Source organism: Antechinus flavipes, chromosome 1 (assembly GCF_016432865.1).
Source record: "Antechinus flavipes isolate AdamAnt ecotype Samford, QLD, Australia chromosome 1, AdamAnt_v2, whole genome shotgun sequence".
NCBI lineage: Eukaryota > Metazoa > Chordata > Mammalia > Dasyuromorphia > Dasyuridae > Antechinus > Antechinus flavipes.
Window position 1 is genome coordinate 316,851,046 of NC_067398.1, and position 25,953 is coordinate 316,876,998.

Genomic DNA, 25,953 nt, shown 5'->3' on the forward strand with positions numbered 1-25,953 from the left:
AAGGTTGGAGCTGGTTTCAGCACACGTGGATCATAATGCTGTTCACATGAACACAACAATTTGTCATTAAAAGCTTGTGCTGTGTGAAAGAGAATAATGGAACTTGTGCTAATAATGCAAATGAAAGGAATGAAATTGTCATTTCTGTGGAATGACATCATAATATTTCCAGAGGTCATTAATAGTCATTAGCATCAAATTATAGAAGTTAGAAGGAACATTAGAGCTCTCTTGTCTAGCCAGATCTTCTTTTTCAAAGAAAAAAAAAAAGACTTGGAGGAGAGTTCCCCTAAGGATATATATCTCGCTAGTGTGAGATCTAGAATTAGAATCAAAGTTGCTATGTTAGGTTGCCTTTCATCAAAATTTTATCCATCACTTACTGTATCAGGCTTTTATATTACTGAGGGCACATGGAAGTTTAAAACATAAATCCCTGCTCTCCAGGGGATTATAATCTAGATAAGGAAGCAGAATATAAATGAAGAAATAACAACAAAAAGTACCATAAGGTTGGCTGAGAGGCAGCATGGCATAGTAGAGAGAACTGGTCATAGAATCTAGAAAATCTGAGTTCAGCTTCCATCTCTGACTCTTAGTATGTATAACTTGAATCACAATTTCAACTGAGAAGTGCTCTAGGGTAGATTATCAAACTTGAACCAAATTAAATTGTAATTGGGAAATGTTTAACAAAATAAATAAAAATACAATAAAACACAGCTTATGTTAATTGGTAGTTTTAAAAATTATAATGCATCTAATCTGTTTCTATGTGATTTTGACAATGCACAAGGGAAGTCTTTAAGACTGTAACTTGCAGAGAAAGTGCTAACCTATAATGGTAGCAGGAATACCTGTACCTGGGAATTCCCTATGCCAATGAAATCACCAATACAAATTCCCTCTCCTTTGATGATTGAATGTAATGTCAGAAGTCATTTCCTGAAAGAGCTAATTCATCTGTCAAAGCTAACAATTTATCATTTTCATGCCTGATGAACTCTAGCATCAGATTCATCAAACTAGTAGAAAGGGATTTGGCTCAGTGAGGGTCCTATGAATTGTTATTCGGTACTGACATCTTTTTGGAATATTCAGGTCACCAAGGAAAGGTTCTTTTTTGCAGGGAAGCGAATCCATGTTTCAGACTGCCATTCCTTGAATGACAACTGGCTGGTCACCTTGGGATGCCATCATCCACAGTCTCTCACTCTGCGCCGCTGCCATGATGATAGTCAAGCCATCACTGACCAAGGACTGAAACAATTTTTTCACCACTGTAGAGAATCTCTCGAGGTATGATCCTTATGTACTGTGTTGATGTCAGGGTCAAGCAGGGATTCCATGTGCTTTAAAGGGTCATAGTATCTTAGATTTGGAGCCAGTGGTTATCTCATTCACCCCTCTGCATTTTACAAATGAAATGAAGGCCCAGAGAAATTGAGATTTAGAGCAGGAAGAGATCTCACTGGCTTTCTTGTTCCCGCCCCTTATTTTGCAGATGAGTAAACTAAATCTAAGAAAGGGTAAGATGTTTTTACATAGGGAGTGTCAGAATTGAGATTTGAATCCGTTGTACCTGATTGCCAATACAGTAGCCTTTCCCCTCTGCCACTGCTTTCCTTGTAGTACTATTCTTTTTGGTTTAGACTCATAATAAGTACTTAAAAATGCTTTTTGATTGACTGGATCTATGCTTTTATTGGCAAGAGAAACTTATTTACTGCACATACTTAACATATTGTATTACTTGCCATCTAGAGGAGGTGAGGAGAGGAAGAGAGGGAGAAAAAAATTTGGAACACAAGGTTTTGTAATTGTGAATGTTAAAAATTGCACATATGTTTTGAAAATAAAAATCTTTAATTAAACAAAAGCATCTTTGTGAGGGAACTTCCTCTGCCCATGTAGGTTAGCAACTTATCTATAACATGACTATAACTAGACCACTGGTTTATAATTTTTACCTGCTTTATGAAATGTAAAGATCTTTTGACTTAACATCACTATTCAAAGATTTACATATAATAACTGACATTTATATAGATTGTAAAGTGTTTTATGTGAATTATCTCATCTTACTGCCTTGTGAGATAATTGCTGTTGCTATTCCTATTTTTCAGATAAAGAAACTGAGGTTTAAAGAGGCTGACTTTCCCAGTGTTGCAATAGATAGTGTCGAAAAGAGTTTAAATCCAGATCTTTCTGACTTCATATTCAATACGTTGGATATATTTTATTATTATTGATAGGATATCAGAACATAGTTATTCCTAGTCTTAGAGCTAGAGGAGATTTCTGAGTTCATTGACTTTATCTTCCTCTTTGGACAGAAGAGGAAAACGAAATTAAGAAAGCTAAAACATTTTGCCCAAGGTCATTATGCTTCGGACAATTGCCAACTCTTTTTATTTTTCTTCTTAAACCTTGCAGAAGAAAGTCAGGGTTTTGCAAATATTTTAAAAAATAATTTGTGCACATTTAACCTATATTGGATTAGTTGCTGCCTATGGGAGGGGGAAGGCAGGGAAGGAGAAAAAAATATGGAATACAAAAGTTTTGCATTGGTGAATGTTGCACCTATCTTTGCATTTATTTTGAAAAATGAAACGCTATTATAAAAAAATAATAATTTGGAGACATATACCCAGATCTTTTCAGCATGTACTATTGCTATCTATGGATATATATATATATATATATATATATATATATATATATATATATATTATATACATATATATATACATTATTATGCACATGTTTATTGTTATGCACATATACCTAGTTCGCAAGTTGACAAGGGTGCATAGGATCTATGTTTACATGTATATTTACATGTATATATGTCTGCATGTAGGTATGTTGCATACATATAAACATGAGAGGCATAGGACAGTGAATAAAGTACTGCACATAAAGTTAAATCTGGGGTCCAAATCCTGCCTCTGACATATACTAGCTGTGTGGTCATGGACAAGTCACTTACCTTTTAGAGTTCCCCCAAAATCTCAAGATCATGGAAATTTAGGGTTGAAACAACTTAGACCATTTAGTCCAACCTATGCTATCTACCTAACAAGTTGTTTTAAAGCCTTTGCTTGAAGATCCCCAGTGAGAGGCAGCCTTCTACTTCTCTTTTAGAAAGTTTTCTCTTAGACCAGGAAAGCAATATGATATAGTAGGAAGAACTTTGTGTCTGGAATCAGAGAATCTTGGTTTAAATCCAAGTTCCTGCAACCCACTAACTCAGTGGTATGTCATTTGGGCCATCTCTTTGGGCCTCTATTTCCTCCTCAAAATTAAATTAAAATTAAATTCCTGCAGCCCTGAATTTGCAGAGTTTAAAAATAAGAAGTGTTCAATTTTCCCTACCCATTTCCATCCTTTCATTTGATGACAAATGCCTCTCCAGTTGGGTGATTGTGTGGTAACCTTGAACCCACAGTCTGGGGAGAGGAGGAAACACATGAACAAGATTTATGTATCAAAAAGATTTATTGGCATATTCTTTACAGCTGACTGGAGAAGGGAGTGGAATGTTGTGGGCTTTCAAATTGGCATCCAGAATAGGCGATGATGTGGCAGTTCTCTAAATGGGGTCGTATGATTGGTCCAAAGATTGTTTCTCAGTTTTCTCTTTTTGTATAGATAAAGCCCCATCTTTGATGTATATCAGAGGTCCTCTTCCCTTCTCTCCATACCATTATAATGATTGGTGAGGACCAAAGTGCTATCTGCTATTGCTGCCTTCAGCTGTGTGCAAAAGGATCTTTGCTTGCAGTAATTGGCTGAGGAAGATGAGAGGATAGACTAGAATATTCCCTGGTTTATTCAAGGTTAACTAGTAGAGGAGGGATGTGAAGGATCTTATCTATGATGACTTGTGTCATCTGGGATGGGAACTTTATCAATGAGGTTATTACTGGGAAAAGTGGGCAGACCTTCTTTCCTGGTTTTAGGAGTAAAAGCAAAAAGCAAGAAAGTATTAACACTTAGAAGTTCATGCCAACTATGTGGCAAATTATAGGGAAATGGCCTTGGGTTATTCTGTCAAGTAAGAAATCATTTAGATACTTATGGTCTTTTTCCTTTGGAGTCAAAGTATGAGTGCTGAGGAATAAACTATGACAAAAAGATCTTAACAAAGTACTTCTCATTAGTGCTTGTGAATATGTTAATGCATATAATTCATTTGCATTTTTTAGAATGAGTTAGGATAGCAGTTTTAATTACAGATGTCTTCAAAACTAAACCACGTTCTTATATACATAATAAAAAAGAAGTATATAACTATAGAGATTGGGCAAATTTGGTAAAATAGGGTTTTTTTTGGCTCTATTTATATAATTTAAGCTACAACATTGCAGTTAAGTGGCTAATCTCATCAATGAAGGGATTCACTGCTTCAAGTCAATTTAAACTCTGTGTGTGTATGTGTGTGTGTGTGTATGTGTAGATGTCCATTTAGGCCTAGAAAGGCCTAGGAAGCCTCATAGGACTTGATATTGTAGATCAAGATGGACGAACTATGGTCCATAGATTAAATCTGGTCTATCATCTTTTTTTTTTTTGTATGGCTTGTAAGCTAATATAATTTTTGTGTATTGGCCATATTAAAATAGGCAGTGAGATGGATTTTTGGCCCATGGGTAAGGAAAAGTTTTGTCAACCTCTATTAAGTAATAAGACTCTCCTAAACTCCCTTCTTGTGTCACTTGGTGTTTTTTCCCTTCTGCCCTATATATGTGTATGTATTATATATTATATATGTGTATATGTATATGCATATACATAATGGGTAGAGAAATCTATTTACATATAGATATTTAAACGTACAAAAATTTACCATGACAAGATAACTCAGCAATTTTCCTGGTTTATTCATTCTTTTAATCAAGAGGTCATAAAGTTCAGGAATTACTATAGTCATGATGAAATAAATGAGACATTGCTGTTGTATTTAGTGGATTGCTATGCCATTGCAATATTTAAATTTATGTTTGTCTGACTTCTCTTAAGTTCAGATGAAATATTTTATGTCAGATAGGTATTTGGTAATCCAGTAGCATGAAAAAACAATTTCAGTTACACTTCTGCATACCCTTTACAGATATGACTTCTAATAGTGGGAAATCTAAAGAGATGTTTAACAGTGAATTGGAAAGATAGTATACACTCTCATCATTAGGTTTAACACATTGTTTCAGATATCTATATCTATATGTGTCTTTCTATCTATCTATCTTCATGCATATATATAAATATTACAATTTGCTTCTGGTGAGCACAGTTTGAAATACAATCCAAGGTAGGATTTTTTGAGTAGTCAATGAGGCTTATTATTAGCTGAAGTTCCTAGATTAAAATCCAAGGATATTTGCTTCTTGTTGACATTCATGGATCAGTTATTGTGCAAATGCTAGATTTTTTTTATACTAGCAAAGCTATACTCTAGAATTATATAAATATGACATATATTAAAGTCTTTTCAGTTTGTATCACATCAAGTTGTCTTTAGAAATATCTTATAATACACTTCAGTCTTTTAAGAAGCTTAGAGTGATAGAAATGTGTAAAAATGGAATAAAATCTGGAGATTTTCTAATTCTATCCTTTCATTTTAGAGTGAGAAATATGAATCTCAAAAGAGGTAAATGCCCAAGTTTACATAGCACCTTAATTGGAAAAAACTTGGTAGTACAAATCTATTTAATGAACATTTATTATGTGTGTAAAACTCTGGATTTGTATTGGGGGATTACAAAGGCAAAATGGAATAATCCATGACCAAAAGAGGCTTATATATTCTACCAGGAGTATGTAGTATGTAAAGATTGAATAAGTCACTTCAGTTCTATGAGTTTTAGTTTCCTTATCTGTAAGATGAGGATAAAAATAGCATCTACCTCACATGTTTTTGGGGAAGATCGAGTGAAATAATCTATGTATTGTGCAAATTTTAAAATGCTACATAAATGCCAACAGTTGTTATATAGCAACTTTTAAAAAGTGTTATATAGCACTTAAAAAACTTGAAGGTATGCATATTATCCACATCAATTTCTTTATTTGCAAAATGGAGGAGGATAGCAGTGTTTTGAAAACTGAGTCATTACTAGATAGAGATTAAAAGATCTATCCAGGTTTGCACAGTAAGTAAATATTTGAGATAGGATTTGAACTCAGATCTTCCTGACTCCAGGCCCAGCATTATGCCAAGTTGGTGCTCTTTGTTGTTATTATACAATAATTTGAAATGAAGGGGAGAAAGCTTTGCCAACTAAGGGAGAAGGAAGGTGTCAGGAAAGCTTCCTACAGAAGCCATTTGAATTGGACCTGAATTTGTCAGAATTTTAAGGAAGAAGGAAGTGCAGCCCAAGCATAAGGGGACTTAAGCATGAGCCTCAGAAAAAGCAGAGACTGCAAGTGATGGGTTAAGTTTGGGGAACAACAGGTAGTCTAGGTTGCCCAGAAAACAGATCACATGAAGGGGAGGAATGTTCAATAAACCTTGAAACGCAGGCCTGGGAAGAGATAGTCAAGGGCTTTAAATGCCAAGCTGGATTCTGAGTTAGTATTTTATCTTAGATTAGTCCATCCTTCAGGAGAATTTTATCAGACCACTAGCATCCTGCTGATAAAATGAAATGGGGCTGACTCATCCACTGCAGAAAGCTTTATTGGGGGGAAGATTTAGAGAGGGAAAGCAAAGAACAGTTTGCTCTCCTTTCACAAACATAGGATGGTTCTGTACAGCAGAGCACACAGCAGCTTTCTGTAAAAGATATGTTCCTGAAATTCTGAATACAAAATAAAAATTTTGTAAACAAAACCAAATTCTAAGTGCACTTGTGAAAATTATTTAAAGGAATTTTACAACAAAGGGACTCTATTTATGCATGAACATTTATTAAGCATTAACCTCTACTGAACACTGAGCTAGACACTGGGGAAGCTAATGAGGAATAATTTAAATTAGGGGGAGTGAAGGGAAGAGAAATGGACCAAGGGGAGATAATGTTAGATGTGATCTCTCTGCTCAAGGTACCTAAAATTTAGTGAGGAGAAGTGATGTCCCTGGCTTAATGTAATATATGATAAGTACATTTGAGAGTTATACAATCAATTAATAAGCATTTAACAAGCTCCTACTATGTACCAGGCTAAATTATGGAAATACAAATGCAATGATACCTACCCTCAAGAAGCTTATATTTTGTTGGGGGAGACAAAATATGTGTCTACATACATACATAAATACATACGTGTGTGTAGCTATAGAAACAAAAACCAAAATAATTTGGAGTCGGGAAGAGCAATAGCAATTTGTGAGAATTAAGAAAAGCTTCATATAAAAGATGACAATTGAGTTTTGAAGAAAACAGAAGGTTTAAAGAAGTGGAGATGATGAAGGAATATGTCCTAAGCATGGGATCAGGAGGTGGCAGGGCAGATAGCAAGTAGTATAAAGAATTCAAAGACATATTAAAAGACATATAAATTGATGGAAAATGAAGTGTAACCTGAGCAAAGCATGGAGTGGTGAGAGTACAGTGAATGTGTGACAGAATAGAAAAGAGATGAACTATTTGATTTTGCTATGAAGTGAATTAAGTACCTCCAAATTCAAAGAAATATGGAAAGACATATGAATTGATGGAAAATGAAGTGTAATCTGGGCAAAGCATGGAATGTGAGAGTGTAGTGAATGTCTGACAGAATAGGAGAGAGAGGAACTATTTGATTTTACTATCCAGTGAATTAAGTACCCTCCCAAATTTTTTGGTTTTGGAATTAGGATATTGGACTTTGCTTGAAGGAAGGTGTTATCTCCAGTCCTGGCAAGGATCATAGCTTGAGTTTTGTTTTTGTGAAGTTTCAGTTTTGTTTCTTATGAAATGGTTGGTTGGTGCTCTTATTCTTTCATTTCAGTTTGCTTTTGCTGCATTGGATGCATGTAAGAAAAGTATGTCTTGGTGGCCAAGAAATATTCGATTTGGGAACAAATCTGGGCTAATGTATCTTCTCTTTCATATCTGGGAGAACATGTTGCTCATATACTCTCGAACTTTGAGGGGAAATTTTGAGGTGACAAATAAATTATATAATAGGCTGAGTGAGTGTTTTGAGCACATTGTTATAATTTAGTCAGCAGGTGTTTATGAGCATTCATCCTTCCACCCTGGATACATTGTCATCTGTTCAACTACTGCTACCCTCTGTTCAGGATTTGAGTTGTCCTAATAGTTGAGTGATAAACCTAATATGCACAGACAATCCCAGAAGAGTCAGTTAACTAATATGTGCTAGACACTATTATTAGTGTTGAGGACATATAGAAAGGCACATATTTCTTGTTTTTAAGAAGCCCACACTAGAAGGGAGATAATATAGATAGCTGTACAAATAGAATATTATAAGGAAAGTTGGAGATAAACTCAGAGGGAGTTTGAGGAGTACAGTGAAAAAAACTTCTTGCAGAAAGTGAGACTTCAGCTGAGATTTAAAAGGAAGCCAGGAAAGCAAAAAGATACAGAGTAGCATTCATGCACTCCAGACATCTTTCTATGTGTCTGTTTTGTGATTTTAGGGAAAGGTTCAGATTCGCTCCTACAAAATGATGCTCTCGGACTCAATTAAAGTGAAAGTAAAATTTAATTATACAATGCACGGAATAGATCGCTTGCAATAACAACTAATACAGCAAATAACACATAACAGACAAAAGACAAAGAATAATAAGAATTATGATTAGAATAGCAGAAAAAGAGAATACGTTGCATCATATCACCGGTCAAGGGAACTTCAACTCTAATTTATGGCTGGGAGGCCCCGGTATTTCAGCCTGTGAGTCTCGATCGGGAAAGTCCTAGGCAGATCGTCATCTCCATAGGTGAGGCTTCAAAGTGGAGAATGCTTTGCCCACTCTTTATAGGAGTCCAAACAAAGAAGGCTTTGGGCCAAATGAAGACCTCATCTAAGACAAGGATGTACCAACTAGAGCTCCAGGTGGTTATAATCAAATGTTGCATTGATAAGGGGGCCAGTCCTTATCAACAGCAACAGTTCCAAGGAGTGGCGAGTTCCTGGAATCATATAATTGGAGCTAAAACACAGGTGGTACATGCCTGTCTTATAGATTAAAAAGGAAAGAGTTGAAATATATGTTCTTATGGGTCAAGGGGCGGTCAGGTTTTCATAGGAGAAGGAGTTAAAATATATGCTCTTGGGATGAGAGAGCAGTCAAATCCTCATAGGGGGAGTCACGTCCTACCTGGATTGGGTTCTCAAGGTTTACATGGGAATTAGGTTCATATGGGGAAAGTCACATCCTTACAATGATTTGAAATGAACTTACTATTAATAAGGAGATTTCTTATTCAGTGTCCTACCTATATTCTCTGTCCTCCTCCCTTTTTGCTTCTTGCTCTAGGAACAGTAATCAAATCAATACTACAATAACTTCTGGGGAAAGTGTGATAGCTGATTACTCTCCAGCTTCACTCAGCATTTCTGTGATTCCCCAGACAAAAACTCCTTTCATTGGCCACCATTTCCTTATATTTTGTTATTACAATCATTGAAATGTCAGATCTCTGGGATTAGGGGTGGTATCACATTCATAATTATGTTCTGGAACCTAGCATAGTACCTGACAAAAACTTGGAACTAATACTTTCTTTCACTAATTTGTTTGTTCATTCATTCACTACATCTCCAGTACATACTATAAAATTCCTAAACCCCTATTCATCAAGAAGTGAGTAAATAAATAATGGCATATAAATATAATAAAATATTGCTATATTTCTAAAACTATGTGTATGAAGAATTCAGAGAAGAATGGGAAGACTTATATGAACTTGAAGAAAGCAGAAACGGGAAAACAATATACATGATGAAAAGGTAGAAGAGGCCAAGTTATGAAGGCTTTGAATATTGTATTTAACATATATTTTAATATGTTAAAAATATATTGGATTACTTGCCATCTAGATGAGGGAGTGCGAGGAAGGGGAGGAAAAATTTGGAACACAAGATTTTGCAAATATCATTGTTGAAAAATTATCCATGTATGTTTTGAAAATAAAAAGCTTTCATTAAAATAAAAAAAGAGTTAAAAAAAAGATCATGAGTTGAATTTTGGTGACCTTGGGTTTGTACCAAACCAGTTCAAGATGACAAGAGACAATTAGAGATGTCACACTAAAAGTTAGGAGAGTGATTAGTGCTGCATAAGCAGATATAAAAATCATCAGTATAAAAATGATGATTGTTGAACCCATGGGAGCTGCTGAATTCATCTGGCACAAAGCTTTCAAATTTTTTACTAAACATCTTAGTCTTATAAGTTTATGTTACTCAAAATTCAGTATGTAATTTGATGGGCCCAGAATCTTATCAATACAATCTTATCAATAAAGAGAAAGTATTCTCTTTAAGAGGGCTGATCACAGCTCATGTTAGCTTGTTGCTCACAGGAAATTACTGAATACTCAATCTAGTGTCATAAACTTTAATTAACAAAAATATTCAGAAAAGGATACATTAGTGAGGACTGAAATAGGAATATGGACTCATAGAATCATAGATATAATACCTGGTCCTCAGATTCCAAACTATAACTCTCATGAATGACTTTGTAGAAGAGAATGGGTTTTGCCTTGGAAAATTAAATTACAATTGGATTGAATTAGTCAAATAAAGGAAGGATTCCAGGAACAAAATGAGGATATATATATAGACAGACACAGAAAGAGAGAGAGACAGAGACAGAGAGAAGGGGAGGGAAGAGGAGGGAAGGAAGGAAGGAAGGAAGGAAGGAAGGAAGGAAGGAAGGAAGGAAGGAAAGAAGGAAGGAAGAAAAGAAGGAAAGAAGGAAAGATGGATGGAAGAAAGAAAGGAAGGAAGGATGGATGGAAGGAAGGAAGGAAGGGAGGAAGGATGGAAGGAAGGAAAGAAGGAAGGAAGGAAAAATGAAAGGAAGGAAAGATGGAAGGAGAGAGAGATGAGGGAGGAAAGGAAAAAGGGAGGAAAAGCTCAGTGAAAAAAGCCTGTGCTTGTAGAAAATAATATTGGCAGTTTTAGAAACAGCAAAAACTAAATTCCAGGGAAATAGATGCTTTTACTTGATAAAAAGAAAAATGAGGTTGTTTTTCTTTAGCATCCTATAGGGCCAACGTTTCTCCAGAAAATATTAATTACATAGTTTCAAGAATATTTTATATGTTATAATGTATTTAATTACTGTGCTTTTGCTCTGCTATCAGGATATTTGAAAAAGGGATTAATTTTTTAAATAATTGAAACAAATAGCTTTTATTAGTAAACTTTTTCCTCTTTTACTTCTGTGTGTCTATTCTTTATTTACCTGCTGTTCTTTTATTTCTCTCTTTCTTTTTTTGTACTCTTAATCAAGCTTATAGCAAGTATTTATGAAACTTATATTTCTCAATAATGATAGCATAGTAGTGACAAAGAATTGGAAATTGAAAGTATAATGCCCATCAATTGGGGAATGGCTGACTAAGCTGCCATATATGATTGCAGTGGAATACTATTATACACAGTATTGATGAAGAACAAGATGATTTTGGAAAAATCTGAGAAGACACATATATAAATTATTGCAAAGTGAAGTGTACAGAACCAAGAGATCACTGTACAGGGTAACAGCAATACTGTACTATGATTTACTCTGATCAGTTCAGTGATTCAAGACAATTCCAAAGGACTTATAATGAAAAATTCTGTCTTCCACCAGAGAGAGAACCAATGAACTTAAGTGCAAATTGAAGTTTAATTTTCTCACTATATTTTTCTTGCTTTTTTGCAATGGCTAATATTATGGAAATGTTTCTTATAATTTCACATGTATAATTGATATATTGCTTGCTTTCTTAATGGGTGAGGGAAGTGATATAAAAGAGGGGGAGAATTTGAAACTAAAATTTTTTGAAAAATAAAGAATGTTTAAATAAAAACATACCAGATATACATGGTATACATAAATCCATCAATATGGGAGCATTACACATAATTTACATAAGCACATAATCAATATAACACAGGCTAGTAGTAATGTAACAAATAACATGAATCAACATGAAAATTTAAGTACTGCAATAGTCTCATCAACAATTTTTCATCTCAAGGAATCCAATGATTCTTGCAATTACATAAAACACATAAACACATAGCAATATAACACAGGCTAGTAGTAATGTAACAAATAACATGAATCAATATGAAAATTTAAGTACTGCAATAGTCTCATCAACAATTTTTCATCTCAAGGAATCCAATGATTCTTGCAATTACATAAAATAATAAGCATATAGCAATATAACACAGGCTAGTAGTAATGTAACAAATAACATCTTGGGATGCCTTTACACTCTCAAAAATATTTAGGATCCCCCCAATTTTTGTGTGTATGGGTTATAGTTATATCCATTGTATTAAAATTTAATCCTAATTCTTGTTTATGAACTTTGAAATTTATTTATCCTGTCATAATCTGTCTTCTTTGTTCTCATTATAATCTATATTCTTTCTACCATTTAGTTCTTTCTTATGCTAGCACCCTCTAAGGATTACATTCTCTCCCTTTTTCTGTCTTGGTCCTCAAGAAAACCTATTCAGTTCTGTACTTTCTTACCTCTCTGCAGTGCTACTACTGGGTTTGTATCCCATTCTGCCCTCTTGGCCTACTAAGCCTTTATTACTCTCATCATTGGTCTCTTTTGCTCCTATTCATTTCTTGCTCAACTGAGTTAGAGGAAAAATTGAAATAGATGACTGGATCCATTACAAATTTATATTATTATTCTCATCTGGGTTCTCACTACATTAAAGCAAGTATTTTAATATTTCCTAACAATTTTTACTCAGCACAGGAGACATTCCAACCTGTAGTGTTATTCATTCCTCTTACCTTTGCTGAAATTCTTGCCTTAATATTTTACACAGAGAGAGAAATTGAGGGCATTCACCAAGAAAATTGTTTTAAACATCTTACTTATCTCAAACCCATTTAGTTATATATATATATATTTAAAAGATTACTTGGTTTTTCCATATCTGCTTTTGTTTCTGTTTTCACTCTGGCTGGTCACTATACCTGATATGCCATCCCCCTTTCCTTTGCTTTTTAGTTGTCAAATACAAAATGAAGCTCAAATCCTGTCTTTTCCTGGAAGCCTTTCTAGGTTGTCTGAGCTGCTAGTATATTTCCTGCTTAGGTTATTGTTCATTTATTCTTCCTCCTCTATGTGCTTAGTTATTTATATGTTGTTTTCCTCTATCTATCTCTCACTTGCCATTGTTGTATAATTCCTTGAGAGCAGGGACAGAATTTTTGACTTTCTTTTATATCCTTAGTGATTAACACTAGGTCTGGCACAGAGCAAACTGTGTATTTTTTGATGGACTAAGTTGTGTATAGGAAAATTGTTAGGCTTAAGAATTGTATAGTCACACATTTTAGATATGTTAGGAGATTGTTAAAATTTTTTAAATGATTAATACTTTTCAGTAAGGGTAATTAATGGCTCAGAAGATCAAATGCAGGGTCTGGAATTAGGAGGACCTGAGTTTAAATGTGACCTTTGACATTTACCAGTGTCCCTGGACAAGTCATTTAACCCTATTTTCCTCAGTTTCCTCATCTGTAAAATGAAGTGGAAAAAGAAATGGCAAACCACTCTAGTGTCTTTGCAAAGGAAACCCCAAATGGGTTCCCAAAGAGTTGCACATGACTGAAACAGGAACAAAGTTACTGTGCTTATTGTTTATTTGACTATATTTACTTCACTTTGCATCAGTTCATCTAGATCTTTCCATGCTTCTCTATATTCATCATATACATCATTTCTTATAAGACAGTAACATCTCAATTAGATTCATATATCACAACTTATTTACCCATTCCCAAATCAACTGATAATTTCCTTGTTTTCAGTTCTTTGCTATAACAAGAAATACTGCCATGAATATTTCAAAAAATATGAAAACTGTCTTCTTAGTGATGGTTTCTGCTTAGTACTGGAGTTTTGGTTCAAAGGGCATGAATATTTTAGTTACTTAATTTGTATAATTTCAATTTTTTTCAAAAAGTTTGTATCATTTCATAGCTCCATCAAAAACATTAGTGTGCTGGTAATTCCACAATTCTTCCAACACTGATTATTGTCACTTTTTGTCCTCTTTACCTTTATTCAGGGTATGAGATTGACTTCTGGGTTTTTTTGATTTGCATTTCTCTTCTAAGTAATTTGGAGCATTCTCTGTAAAATGAGCTGGAGAAGAGAATGACAGATCACTCCAGTATAAAACCCCCAAAAGGCTCATGAAGACTTAGACAAAACTAAAAACAATTTAATAGCAAAGGTTGCCCTTGGGTTGTTGTTTGTCCTTCATTCTTGAAGAGGACCATGGCATCAGGGAGGTAATGCTGTGACATGCAAGTGAATTGGATTTCAGTGAGGAAGGGCTGGGCAAGGTCACCTGCCTAACTTTCCCCTCCAGAGCCCTCTGGGTCCAGCTATAGATGCCTTGCTCTTGGGTAGGTACAATGAAAAACTTAAGCTCTAGTTTTGGCAACGGTGGAGATGAGTTAAAATCATGACTTTGTCACTTCCTGTGTTACCTTAGTCGAGTAACTTGGCTTTCCTAGCCTTGGGGGTCACAAAGAGGAGGACATGACCGAAAATGATTAGACAATAGTAATAACATGTTTAAGTAAAAACAAAACTAGGTCCAGCTTCCTGAGGATAAGGAATGATCTGTGTGTAATATATATGTGTGTGTATATGTGTATATTTCCCTATCACTTTGCCAAATGTTAGAAGCTATTGGCTTTTAATAGGTATTCGATACAACACAACAATAGAAGAGTACAGAACAGAACTGAATATGAAGATGGACAAAATAAAGGCAGAGATATTGCCAAATTGGTGAGCCCTGGCAAAAGGGATGAGATTATTTAAATATTGTGGATGCAGTGAGACTGTTTATGAAATAGCCCAGAGGTGGGAGGGTGAGCCTCAGCCCCAGCTTATAGCTTTAGCAGTTCTGCCTACCCATGTGGTAATATGGTAATATGTCTGTCCTTCTCAAGAAAATTAATGCAATTGTCAGAGAGAGAATGTTCCCCATTTGTCCTTCATTTTGATATGTTTCAAGGCACAAATCGTATATACATTTGTATGTACAAATATAGATGATGGATATATAAACACATACATATATGTTTATATTGCATGCACACAGACACATGTATATGTTTACATGCAAGCAAGGGAAAATTGATCTCTTTTCCAAATTTCCATTATTATAACTATCACAGCTGAGACACCAATTGCTTCTGTGTGATAGAGATAGATATGTTGTATAGATGACTTATTGAATGTATTGCATTTTAATTCCCATTCAGGAGGATTCAGTGTGGAAAGTTACTCAGCATTCTTCCTTCCAGAGGCAGAATCTGTACCTTTTGGGATATGAAAGGTAGACTATCTGAGAAAGTAGTACAGGAATGAATGTATTTTTCCATTTCCCTTCCAAATGTCAGTGTCTTCTTATCTGGGAGGAGACTGTTAGAGCAAGGAGGTGACAAGTACAGATAAGTCTTATCATTAAATTATGACATTAGTGGGAAAGCTTCTTGGTGTTATTAACATGAAAGCCATCAAAAGTCTATAAGTGGGATTTGCTTCAATAGGTAGGGGCTAAAAAATTCACTGCAAGCTTATCAGGACCTCCACTAGCAGCATAGCAGTGCGTAATTCCATATATTTGGTCTGTTTTCTATAAAGGAAAACATTTCCCCCTCTTCCAATTCTTTGGAAGTGAAAATGTATATTCAAAAATATTAGTCTTTTAATTACTTTTCCTTTTCCCCAAATCAGGGACTTATATTTGGGAGAACTTACATTTCAGTACAAGGAAGAAAAATCTCCTCTAAGAATATATTGCAAATGACCTCTCTGATAATATAATGTAGTTTTCCCACTAATGTCATAAGGTAATGATAAGACTTATCTGTACTTGTCACCTCCCTGCTCTAACAGTCTCCTCCCAGATAAGGAGACATTTGACTTCTTAGCTTTACTGTTGGCAATAACTAGCATTTTTTGAAGATCTGGCTTCTCCTAGAGTTAATTTTCAAGAAGAGACTCTCGGACCATTATTCTGCCAATGACTATTGTCTGGGCTCCCTTGAGTCCTTCCTTTCATATTCTACATTCCCATAAATTACCTTTGTTTTACCTTTATTCTGGACATGGTTTCACCTTTGTATTCTGTATCATTGCTAGGCTTTGTAAGGTTTTCAGTTGGAAATACATAGAAAGAAGATGATTACAGAAAATAAGTGAAATACAGGACAGAGTATTTTCAGTCGGCACCGTTCTATATCTCCTCCCTGAAGTTATTCAGCACCTAGCTAACAGTAAGAAGGCAATGAATATCTTCATTGTTTTGAAAAGGCACTTTAATAAAAGTCAGACATCAATACTTTTGCCTGAGGCTAGTTTTGATTATACTCGCTTAATTTCTATAACTATGTCTGTAAGGTAGATAAAAATGAAATACTATCTGTACTTTTAAACATGTCGCCTCCTGAAGATTCTGTTTTGTCACAAGACCTCACAAAAATCCTTAACCTTTCTCTGTTTTTCTGCCTGGAGACAGCTGTTTTCCATTTTTGATGCCTTGCTCCCATTCCTTTTCATTCTTTCTTGTTTTCTCACCATTATGCAGAATCACACAGAATCTGAGCAATGGAAGTGATCTCATTCAGTCCAATCCAATCTAGAATAAATCCTTTCCAAAACATTTCCAACAAAGGTCTTTCATAAAGAAGAATCCACCTTGCTTCCCAAGTCAGTCCATTTCCAATATTAGAGCTCTCTAATTACTGCTATGCATTTTCTGACATCAAGCCTAAATTTTCTTCTTGGCAACATTTACCCATTGTGCCTACTTCTGCCCTGGTGAGCAGAAGTAGAACTTGTTCAATCCTGGTCTTCATGAAGACCCTCTAAATATTGGGAGATAGAAAATATGTCCTTACTAAGATGTTTTTTCCTGTAGGGCAAACATCTCCATTTCCTTCAACTGATCCTTTTATGACACTGTCCTTATCACCTTTATCATCTAGCTTGTCTTCTTTTGGACATTCTCCAGTTTATCAATGTCTTTCCTAAAACTTGTCGAATACTCCTGATGTTTTGTTGTGGTTGTTTGGTCATTTCAAGTTGTCTGATCCATTTTGATCCTATTTGGGGTTTTCTTGTCAAAGATACTGAAGAACTTTACCATTTCTTTCTCCAGCTCATTTTACCAATGAGGAAACTATGACAAACAGGGTTAAGTGATTTGTCCAGGGTCACACGACTAGGAAGTATCTGAGGTGAGGTTTGAAGATAAGTCTTCCTGATTTCAAGTCCAGTGCTTTATCCTCTATATCATCTAACTAACTACTTTAGATATGGTGTTAAACAGGACAGAGTAAATCTAATTATTTTCTTTCTTGCCTGGATATTCTACCTGTCTTAATGAAACTTCAGATCACATTAGTTTTTTTGGAACTGCTATATCATTCTCAACTTGCATTAACCTTCTAGTTAACCAAAACTTCCAAATCTTTTTACACAGAAAAGTTTTTTCTAACTGTGCCTCTTCCATTTTATATAGATGATTATATTTATATAGATAACAATATCAATGAAGTTTTATAATTATTCTTAATAAATTTCAAAGTACCTTTGACTCTTGGCCCTTGTCTTTTTGGATGCTGACTGAATTCCTACATGGCAACTCTGTATCCTAGTTCTAGGTCATCCTAAGATTTGGCCAAAATCCTCTTGTTTTTGGACTTTGGCCTCATTATGGTTTCTGAATTCCACTTACTCTAAAGTAACCTGTTCCTGATGTCCAAATAATTTTCTGTCTTTCTGTATCTTTCTGTTGCTCACAATCCTCTCATGGTTTCTCATCACTTTGTGGATGAAATATTCTGATTCTTTTCTGCAAATGTGCTCATTATCATATCTCTCTACTTTTTTATATTACTCAATCCCAATTCAAGCCTTTTGGACAAATTACCTTGTTGCTCTAGCTTCCTACTGTTATCCCCTTCCTCATCTGTGAAATAATAATTCACGATATCAACCATTTCTGTAGTCCTTTAAGGTTTGCAAAACATTTTGCATTAATTATCTTCTTGATCCTCACAACTACCCTGTGAATGAGGTGTTGCTATTATCCTCATTTTACAGATGAAGAAGGTGAGACAGAGAGAGGGACTTATTCACAATTACATAGCTAATAAGTATTTGAAATAGAATTTGAATTCCTGGTTACAAAGTCTAGTATGCTATTCCCTGGACCAGCTAGTTGCCCCTTCTGTTTTAAAATGGCATTCCTTCCATTTTTAACTAATAATTCAAATCATTCTTAAACAAGATGCTTTTCTACATTGATTTTCTTCTTTTAATCAATTTTGCAAATCATAAGGCACTATATAAATGTAAATTGTCTATATTATTTATAACTTTACTATTGTAGAAGTGTTGTGCCAATTATTCCGGAGGAGTCATAGACTTCTAATCTCTGAAGTTATCATAGGCTGAAAAAAAATCTCATTCTGAATTTTCATTGGTTTTGCCACATAAGCATTCAGTTTAATGCATTATTTTAAAATTGTATGGACAGGACTGTTCAGAGAGTTTGGCTGAATTGCTGCCTCTATTCTGCCATCTTGCTTATACTACCTATAAGTCCCCCTTTATGAAGTCTAAACTAGTTATTTCAACCCAGAGTGATAGCTCCTTCATCAGAATTCCAGTATCAGTTCCTAAATTTGATTTGACATATATGCTACCTGGTACAGTTTTGCAGCCTAGAGAATCCTTGCGTTTCTTATCTTTCGCATAAGTAACCAAAAAGTCGTCCTGAGCGACTTTTGGGGAATAGCCACCTTGGAAAATAAGAACCTCCTATAATCCTAAATCATAACTGACTGGTAGCAGGAAGAGTTTTCGGAAGCTACATTTGGTGATAACTATTACCAGAGACTGAACTGAAGCCATTCCCTGATTTGGCAGAGGAAATGGACTTTGAGGAAGTTGTTTAGAAAGTACAGAGAAGAGTTGAAGGCAAAATGTTTTTTCACCAATCCCACTAAGTATTTCATGTTTTAATATTTTAACTATCAACCTCCAGGGAAAATACAATAAGAGTTCATGTTTCGTGTTTTAGGTCTTTGCCAATGTACATTTAAGTTTTGTGCTTTAAGTATTTTCTTTTTTTATGGAGGAAAAATTAACTTTCCTATACTTGGTCTATATTGCATATTAAATACTTTTCTATTCTTTTTAAAGAGACTACATATATGAGCCATAATTAAGTTTTAAGCATTTTTTTCCCTGGGTTCTGGTTTGACATGTGTAAAGAGACAACAAGAAAAAAGAATCCAACTTTTTCCTTTAGAGGCAAGAATAAAGTTTTAGGACTGACTTTGGGAGGGATCCAGAGCTGGGACCTGCCAATGGGAGAAGGTGACTTAGGTCCCTAGCTACGTTATATTTTGTTATACATTTTGTCTTTATAAGACCAAAACTTGTCATACGACCTGGCACATTGTAGGCATTCATTTAACTCATTGATCACCAGAAAATAGTTATTATAGAGAAGAATTTTATATATTGGTGAATTTCATTTTCATTGTTACTTATGATGAATTAATGGATAGCTAGCTAATTATCTAGCTAGTATCTTTTTTGAAAATGTTCAGGACATTTTGAATAGATTATATGTCAAGCAGCTCTGGAGAGGAGGCACAAAGCATTATTATCCCCAGATTATAGTTGCATTAGCTTAATAGAGGGACAGCCATGTTTTTGTATTCATCCTGGACTTAATGAAACATTTTGACAGAAATGGTTGGCTACATATTTGGAAGATTAGATCTCAGTTTAGTTCAAACAACTGAACCTTTTATATCCATAGAAGTGGTCCAAATGATCTTCATGGGATCAGTGAGTTAATAAATCCTTTCCATTAGAATAGTTGGTGAAAGTATAGTGAATCTTTGCCAATTTGAACCTTTGTAGGATGGGGGACATAATTAGGTGGGAAGGATATATGTCTGAATTGTCAAAAGGTATTAATTACAAAATAAATGCAGTTTTATTATTTATGAATATTTTAAAATATTTATAATCACTCATATCAGGCTAACTGAATGTTTAGTAAGAATACAGGTCTCTATTTAATAAGAGATAAGAGTAATTTATGAAATCACATCATTTATCTGCATATAAAAAGATGCTTCAGAAGTACTTCAAAGTGATTGTTAATTTTTTTCCTCCAAATAGTTTAAAAACCCGCCCTTCCTGGCCATCTTTTCTCCATTTTCTATTTGCTCAACAAACTCTTTCTTAGATAACACCAAGGCAATTTTTGGGTTGTGCTTATTGCATGCTGAATTATTTATTATTATTATTTTAAGGTTATCATTGACCCTTTCAATAGTGGTTTTAAGGTTTTCAAAATATTTTCCTCATAGCAGTATTGTGATATAGGTATCTTAATTTTATAAATGAGGAAACTGAGACTGAAAGAGGAATAAATGACAATTTAGATTCAAATCTAGACTTTATATTAGCTCTAGTGTTCTTTCCAACAAATTCCCTTGACAAATTATTGAGGTTTTACTCTGACCACAGTCCTTTAAAGAAAATGCTACAAAAATGAAAACTATCACATGATTATTATATTTTATATAGAAAAAGAGAGACTGAGTCATTTTCTTTTGCTGATAACTTAATGTAGTAACATATTGACTCAGTAAGAAGTTGGAGATAACTCCTGAATCTCTCCTTTCTTTCCTTTATCAAACCAATAAGTTATAGTCCCATGTGATATGAGTCCACACAGTCTTTATTTTTAGTTAAAAATCATTATTATATTATTTATTATATTAATCATATTTGAAAGTTAAGATGTCCTTTCTAATATTTCAAAATTTTTATCTATTTCTAACTTTTTGAACATTTTCATCTATTTATGGTCATACTTTCCAGTCACCCATGTGCCTGTCATCATCTTTGGGCTTTCAGAATTTATTCAAAATGAGAGATTCTCATATTGTAAAAGGCAAATGGATAGATGGTATGTCATAGGCAAGAATGTTCCTTTATTGATGGTATAAAGTCTTTTTTTCTCTCAAAATAGAACAGAAAACAAAACAAAAATAATGAATTTTTTTCTGAGTTAAGTTCAAGATGAGATACCCAGAGAAGCTAACAAATTTTGCAAAAGTTTCAGTGCATTGAAATGTTTGCCAAGCTGATTGGAAGACCAACTCATCCAGGAGCTATTATTGGCATGGCAAACACTGAGTGACATTCAGATTCTATGTTGTTTGCTTTATGATATTGCTGGAATGAGTTGACGTCATCGGTAAGGGTTAGAGGAAGGTAATTCCATAGCTCCTAAGCTAGACAAGAGTTGTTTGTTTGGTCATTGAGTTAATATTTGAAAAATCACACTGAAGTCAAATTTCAATTATCTGTAACTTAGCTCACTGCAAAGTAAAAATCCAAGATGATTGTCTTTTTGAAATCAACAATTGCAAACTCCTTTACAATTATGATTAATATTAGTAACAAGGAGCATAATAGATGGCTCTAAAAGGCTCTTTTAAAAAGTTTATCATCTGTCAGTGGCTTGCAGATGAATAAATCATGATTACAGAAGTCATTTGTATGACAAAGTGTTTGAACAATCTCTAGCCTACTGTACATTCTATCAGATGTATGTGTAATATCTGAAGAATGTGATGGGAGGGTATATCTAGGTCATGCCCCAACACCTCAGGCAAGTGAATGGTTGGAACATTTAGAACCATCTGCAAGATTTAGGCATTCCTCTAGAATCCAGCTTCTTAAACTGAGAGTCTATGACTATGGGGTCATGAAACTGAATGTTGGGGCCATGAAAATTTTGGCAACAGTAAAAGGTATCAAGTATTCCACAAAGATTTAATTCTTTATGTAAAAATAAACAATAACCATCTCATAATGCAAATTTGCATTCATCTTTAATAAATGGTAAAATTATATGTATTTCAAGGAATTATTTTAAATTTCTTTATGATTTATAATCAGTAAAGGATGGGTTTGTATATCTATTTTATATACCTATATTCCTATATGCCAAATTTCTTGGGTAAAAAAGGGTCCTGAGGGGAAAAAGTTTAAGAAGCCCTGCACTAGAATCTGTATTTATTCATGGTGATCCACTTTGAGGCCAGACAGAATCCTCAGACAGAAGGACCTAAGAGAAGGTATTTTAATTCTGAGGCACATCAAATCTCAGTGTGCTCAGAAGTGGGCATTGAGTCTGAAGAGCTTAAATTACTGCAGGCCACATGAAAATTTTCCAAGTGGATTGGAAATTTCAGAAAGCTAACACCAATCTATCAAGTAGGGACTCTTGAGACTTCAGGACTGGAATAGACATCCTAAAATGACTTTGAACTTAAAGTAAGTTGTTTGGCAAGTTATTCTCCATACATCTTTTATAGTGCAGTAAAAGAGCCTTTTCTGTGAAGTTTAGCTTGGTTATTGTAGTTCACAGTGATGTTCCTTTCCTTTGAATACTAATAGCAAATACCATCTGTGCTCCTCAGCTGACCACATAGGCTACCTGGAGCATGTCGCTAACTGTCTCTTCTGTGTATATATCTTATCCACCCAAACTTTTTTTGTAAGTGTTTAATGTCCCTTAGGACATTAGAATTGGAAGAGATCTTGGGGAGCCCCAACTTTGAGTACATGTATCCTTCCTTTTTTCCTTTTTTTTATTAAAACTTTTTATTTTCAAAACATATGCATGCATAATTTTTCAACATTGACCCTTGCATAGCCCTCTTGTTACAAATTTTCCCTTCCTTCCCCATCCCCTCCCCTAGATGGCAAACAATCCAATATATATTATACATGTTAAAATATATGTTAAATCCAATATATATATATATATACATATGTATATATATATTAATATAATTATCTTACTTCATAAGAAAAATCAGGTCAAAAAGGAAAGAAAATGAGTAAGAAAACAAAACACAAGTGAACAACATCAAAAAGAGTGAGAATACTATGTTTGTGATCCACACTCAGTTCCACAGTCCTCTCTCTGGGTGTAAATGGCTCTCTTCATCACAAGATCATTACAACTGGTCTAAATCCTCTCAGTGTTGAAAAGAAATGAATCCTTCTTAAAGTCCAAAATTCCCTCATGTGACAGTAGTTGCCTATTAGTATTTATTGAAAAAATACACAATGATAAAAAGTTCTGAACTTAGTACTAGTTTCATTTAAATCAGGATTTTTCAAAATTAAGATTGTATTCATGTCTTGTTTTTATCTCATAGTCACTTCTAGTCATTAAGGAGGAGGAGGAAAGTAAAGGAAGGGAGGACATGGGAATTTAGAAGGTTCTAAATATTCCAGTCATGCACTTGCCTGAGTTATTGAAGCATGACCTAGGCCCACTTTCCTATCACACTCTTCAGATAACACATCTGAGAGAATATTTTTAGTCACCTAGAAATGATTAATATACAAACAATATATTACTCTCCACCCAATAAGACAAGTTACAATGAGCAACAGTTAAACAAAGCCAAATGATGTTGATAATATAAGAGCTTATATATCATTATGAATCCATAGTCTCAAACATCTTCAAGGAAATGAGGGAAATGGATTTCGTCATCTCTTCTCCAGAATTAAAATTCATGAATATCTTTTAATGAATTTGTATTTTATTAATCATAACAGTATCTATGCAGTGTGGAAAAATAGTAATTCATATATGTGATATTATTCAATCTATTGAAGGAATATTTTTTTATTTGTTATCCTGAATCATTTAACTGAATGGGTCTTTGCAACAATATCACATCATCCCATGGGTATATTCAAGATTGATCTAAAACCTGTGAACCACTGATATAGTTCACTCCTTTCATTTTATAGATGAGGAAAAAGTTTCTAAAAAAATGTTAGATGATTTTCTTCAAATCACATAGTTATCAAGAGACATAACTGACTAGAATTTCTCATCTAATGTTTATTCCAGTGTTTTTTTTTTTTTTTTAGTTTTTCCAATAATTTTTTATGTAGTAAGCATTTAGCACTTGATTAATCTAGCCCAGTATCACTGGGACAGTCACTTTAAGATTTTGGAAGCAAAGAAATAATATCTCATGGATACTCCATGTTCATTCTCGTGATTCTCTTACATGTTCACACTCTAATATATATGCATGGGCTGGGTATCTAGGGTTGCCAGAAATATATATTTCAGTGTCTTGTCCTAATTTGCATTCTCTGCTGGTTGCATAATGTCCTGGACAGTGACATGGAGCCCACTCTTTCACTTTTCTCTCTCTTTTTCCCTACCCCAGCCTCTTGGATTGATCTAAAAATGTGTTAACCTCATATATACTAAACCTACCAATTCCTACCTTCCCTTGCTGGCATAGAAAACTGCTTTCAGACCACTGTATTTTAAAAGTTTCCATCAGTTTTAAAATACTCTAACATGTTATTTCTTTATTATCAGGCTTTAGCCTTCATCTAAAACAGTTGTCAATTGCATCTGTCTAAAAATTTTTATACTAGATTTCATTGCATTGTGATTTAATTGGAATATGAATTGTCAGTGAGGAAATTCTCTCCACCAATATAGATCAGAATATGCTTGAGGTCTCTGTGTGATTGCATCTTATCTAGGATAATGAGACGATATGTGTTAGAGGTGTTTGAACTTTTTTTTTTTTAATTCCAGTTTTCTGCTCTCTGTGTCATACCACATCTCATACTGTTTGTTACTGTGAGTTCTAATAATATATGGCATTTATGTAGTATTTTAACGTGTGCAAATTGCTTCATTTACATTGTTTCATTTGACATTTTTTCTATTTTTATGTTCCTTTACCATTTTCACAAACATTATCTCATTTTATCTTTGTCAACTTGTAGAGTAGCCAGAGGAGGTGGCACTATCTCCATTTTATAGAGGGTGAAGTTTTATAGAAGCTCTGAGAAGTGATTAGGAGGTGATATAGCATATGACTAGTAGGTAGTGAAAAGGGCATGAATCTGGACTTTTGGATCTCTAGGCATTGTGGTCTGTCACATAATACTGCCTGTCTAATAAATGAGGCATGTTGGAGACAGGGCTGTTGACATGTAAATGTTTGGGTGTATGTGAAGGATAGCAGAATGTCAAGGATAGTAGAATTGTTTTCACCCATGAATTAAGTATATTCTGCTGCCTCGAATTTTCTTCCTTTACATTATCAGTGAGATAATTCTTTTCATTGTTATGGTAATAGGAGTATTTAATAAACTGATTTTTTCAGTTAAGTTTAAAAGTAAAGGAAAGAAAGGAACAAAGGGAAGGAGGAAAATATGAAGGAAGTAAGGAATGAAAGAAAAAAGAAAAATGGAAGAAGGAAGAATGAATGAAATAAGGAAGAAGGGAAGGAGGGAAAATGCAAGGAAGAAAAGAGATAAGAAGGGAGAGAAGAAAGGGAAACTACAGAATAGATCAAGAATCAATTAAATCATGTTATCCAACAAAGCAAGTTAGAATTCTCTGATACTAACACAATCATTACTGCTTAACTTTGGGGAAATGCAAATGTTGCTCTCCCAAGAACATCTTCTGTGGCTCTCTAAAGCACTTTCTCACTCTCGTGTCTTTGACAGCAGATTGTCTATTTCCTTCTTCCCCTGGAAACGATGGAATATCACCCACAGGAGATGGGTTAAAGCACCAAGTTACCAACTTGGAACCTTTATTTTCCTAGTTATGAAATATTCATTTAAACAGTGGGCCAAACACTTCTGGCCGTACTTC

At 34.4% G+C, this 25,953-nt stretch overlaps 1 protein-coding gene across 1 annotated transcript in view; it reads left to right on the top strand.

Annotated features, from left to right (window-relative positions):
- LOC127541231 (uncharacterized) overlaps nucleotides 1-25,953 on the top strand; it is a 152,214-nt gene that overhangs the window by 30,503 nt on the left and 95,758 nt on the right. Inside the window, exon 2 of the mRNA XM_051966439.1 lies at nucleotides 1,130-1,299. Coding sequence (XP_051822399.1) covers nucleotides 1,130-1,299 — 170 coding nt within the window. The remainder of the gene's footprint in view (nucleotides 1-1,129; nucleotides 1,300-25,953) is intronic.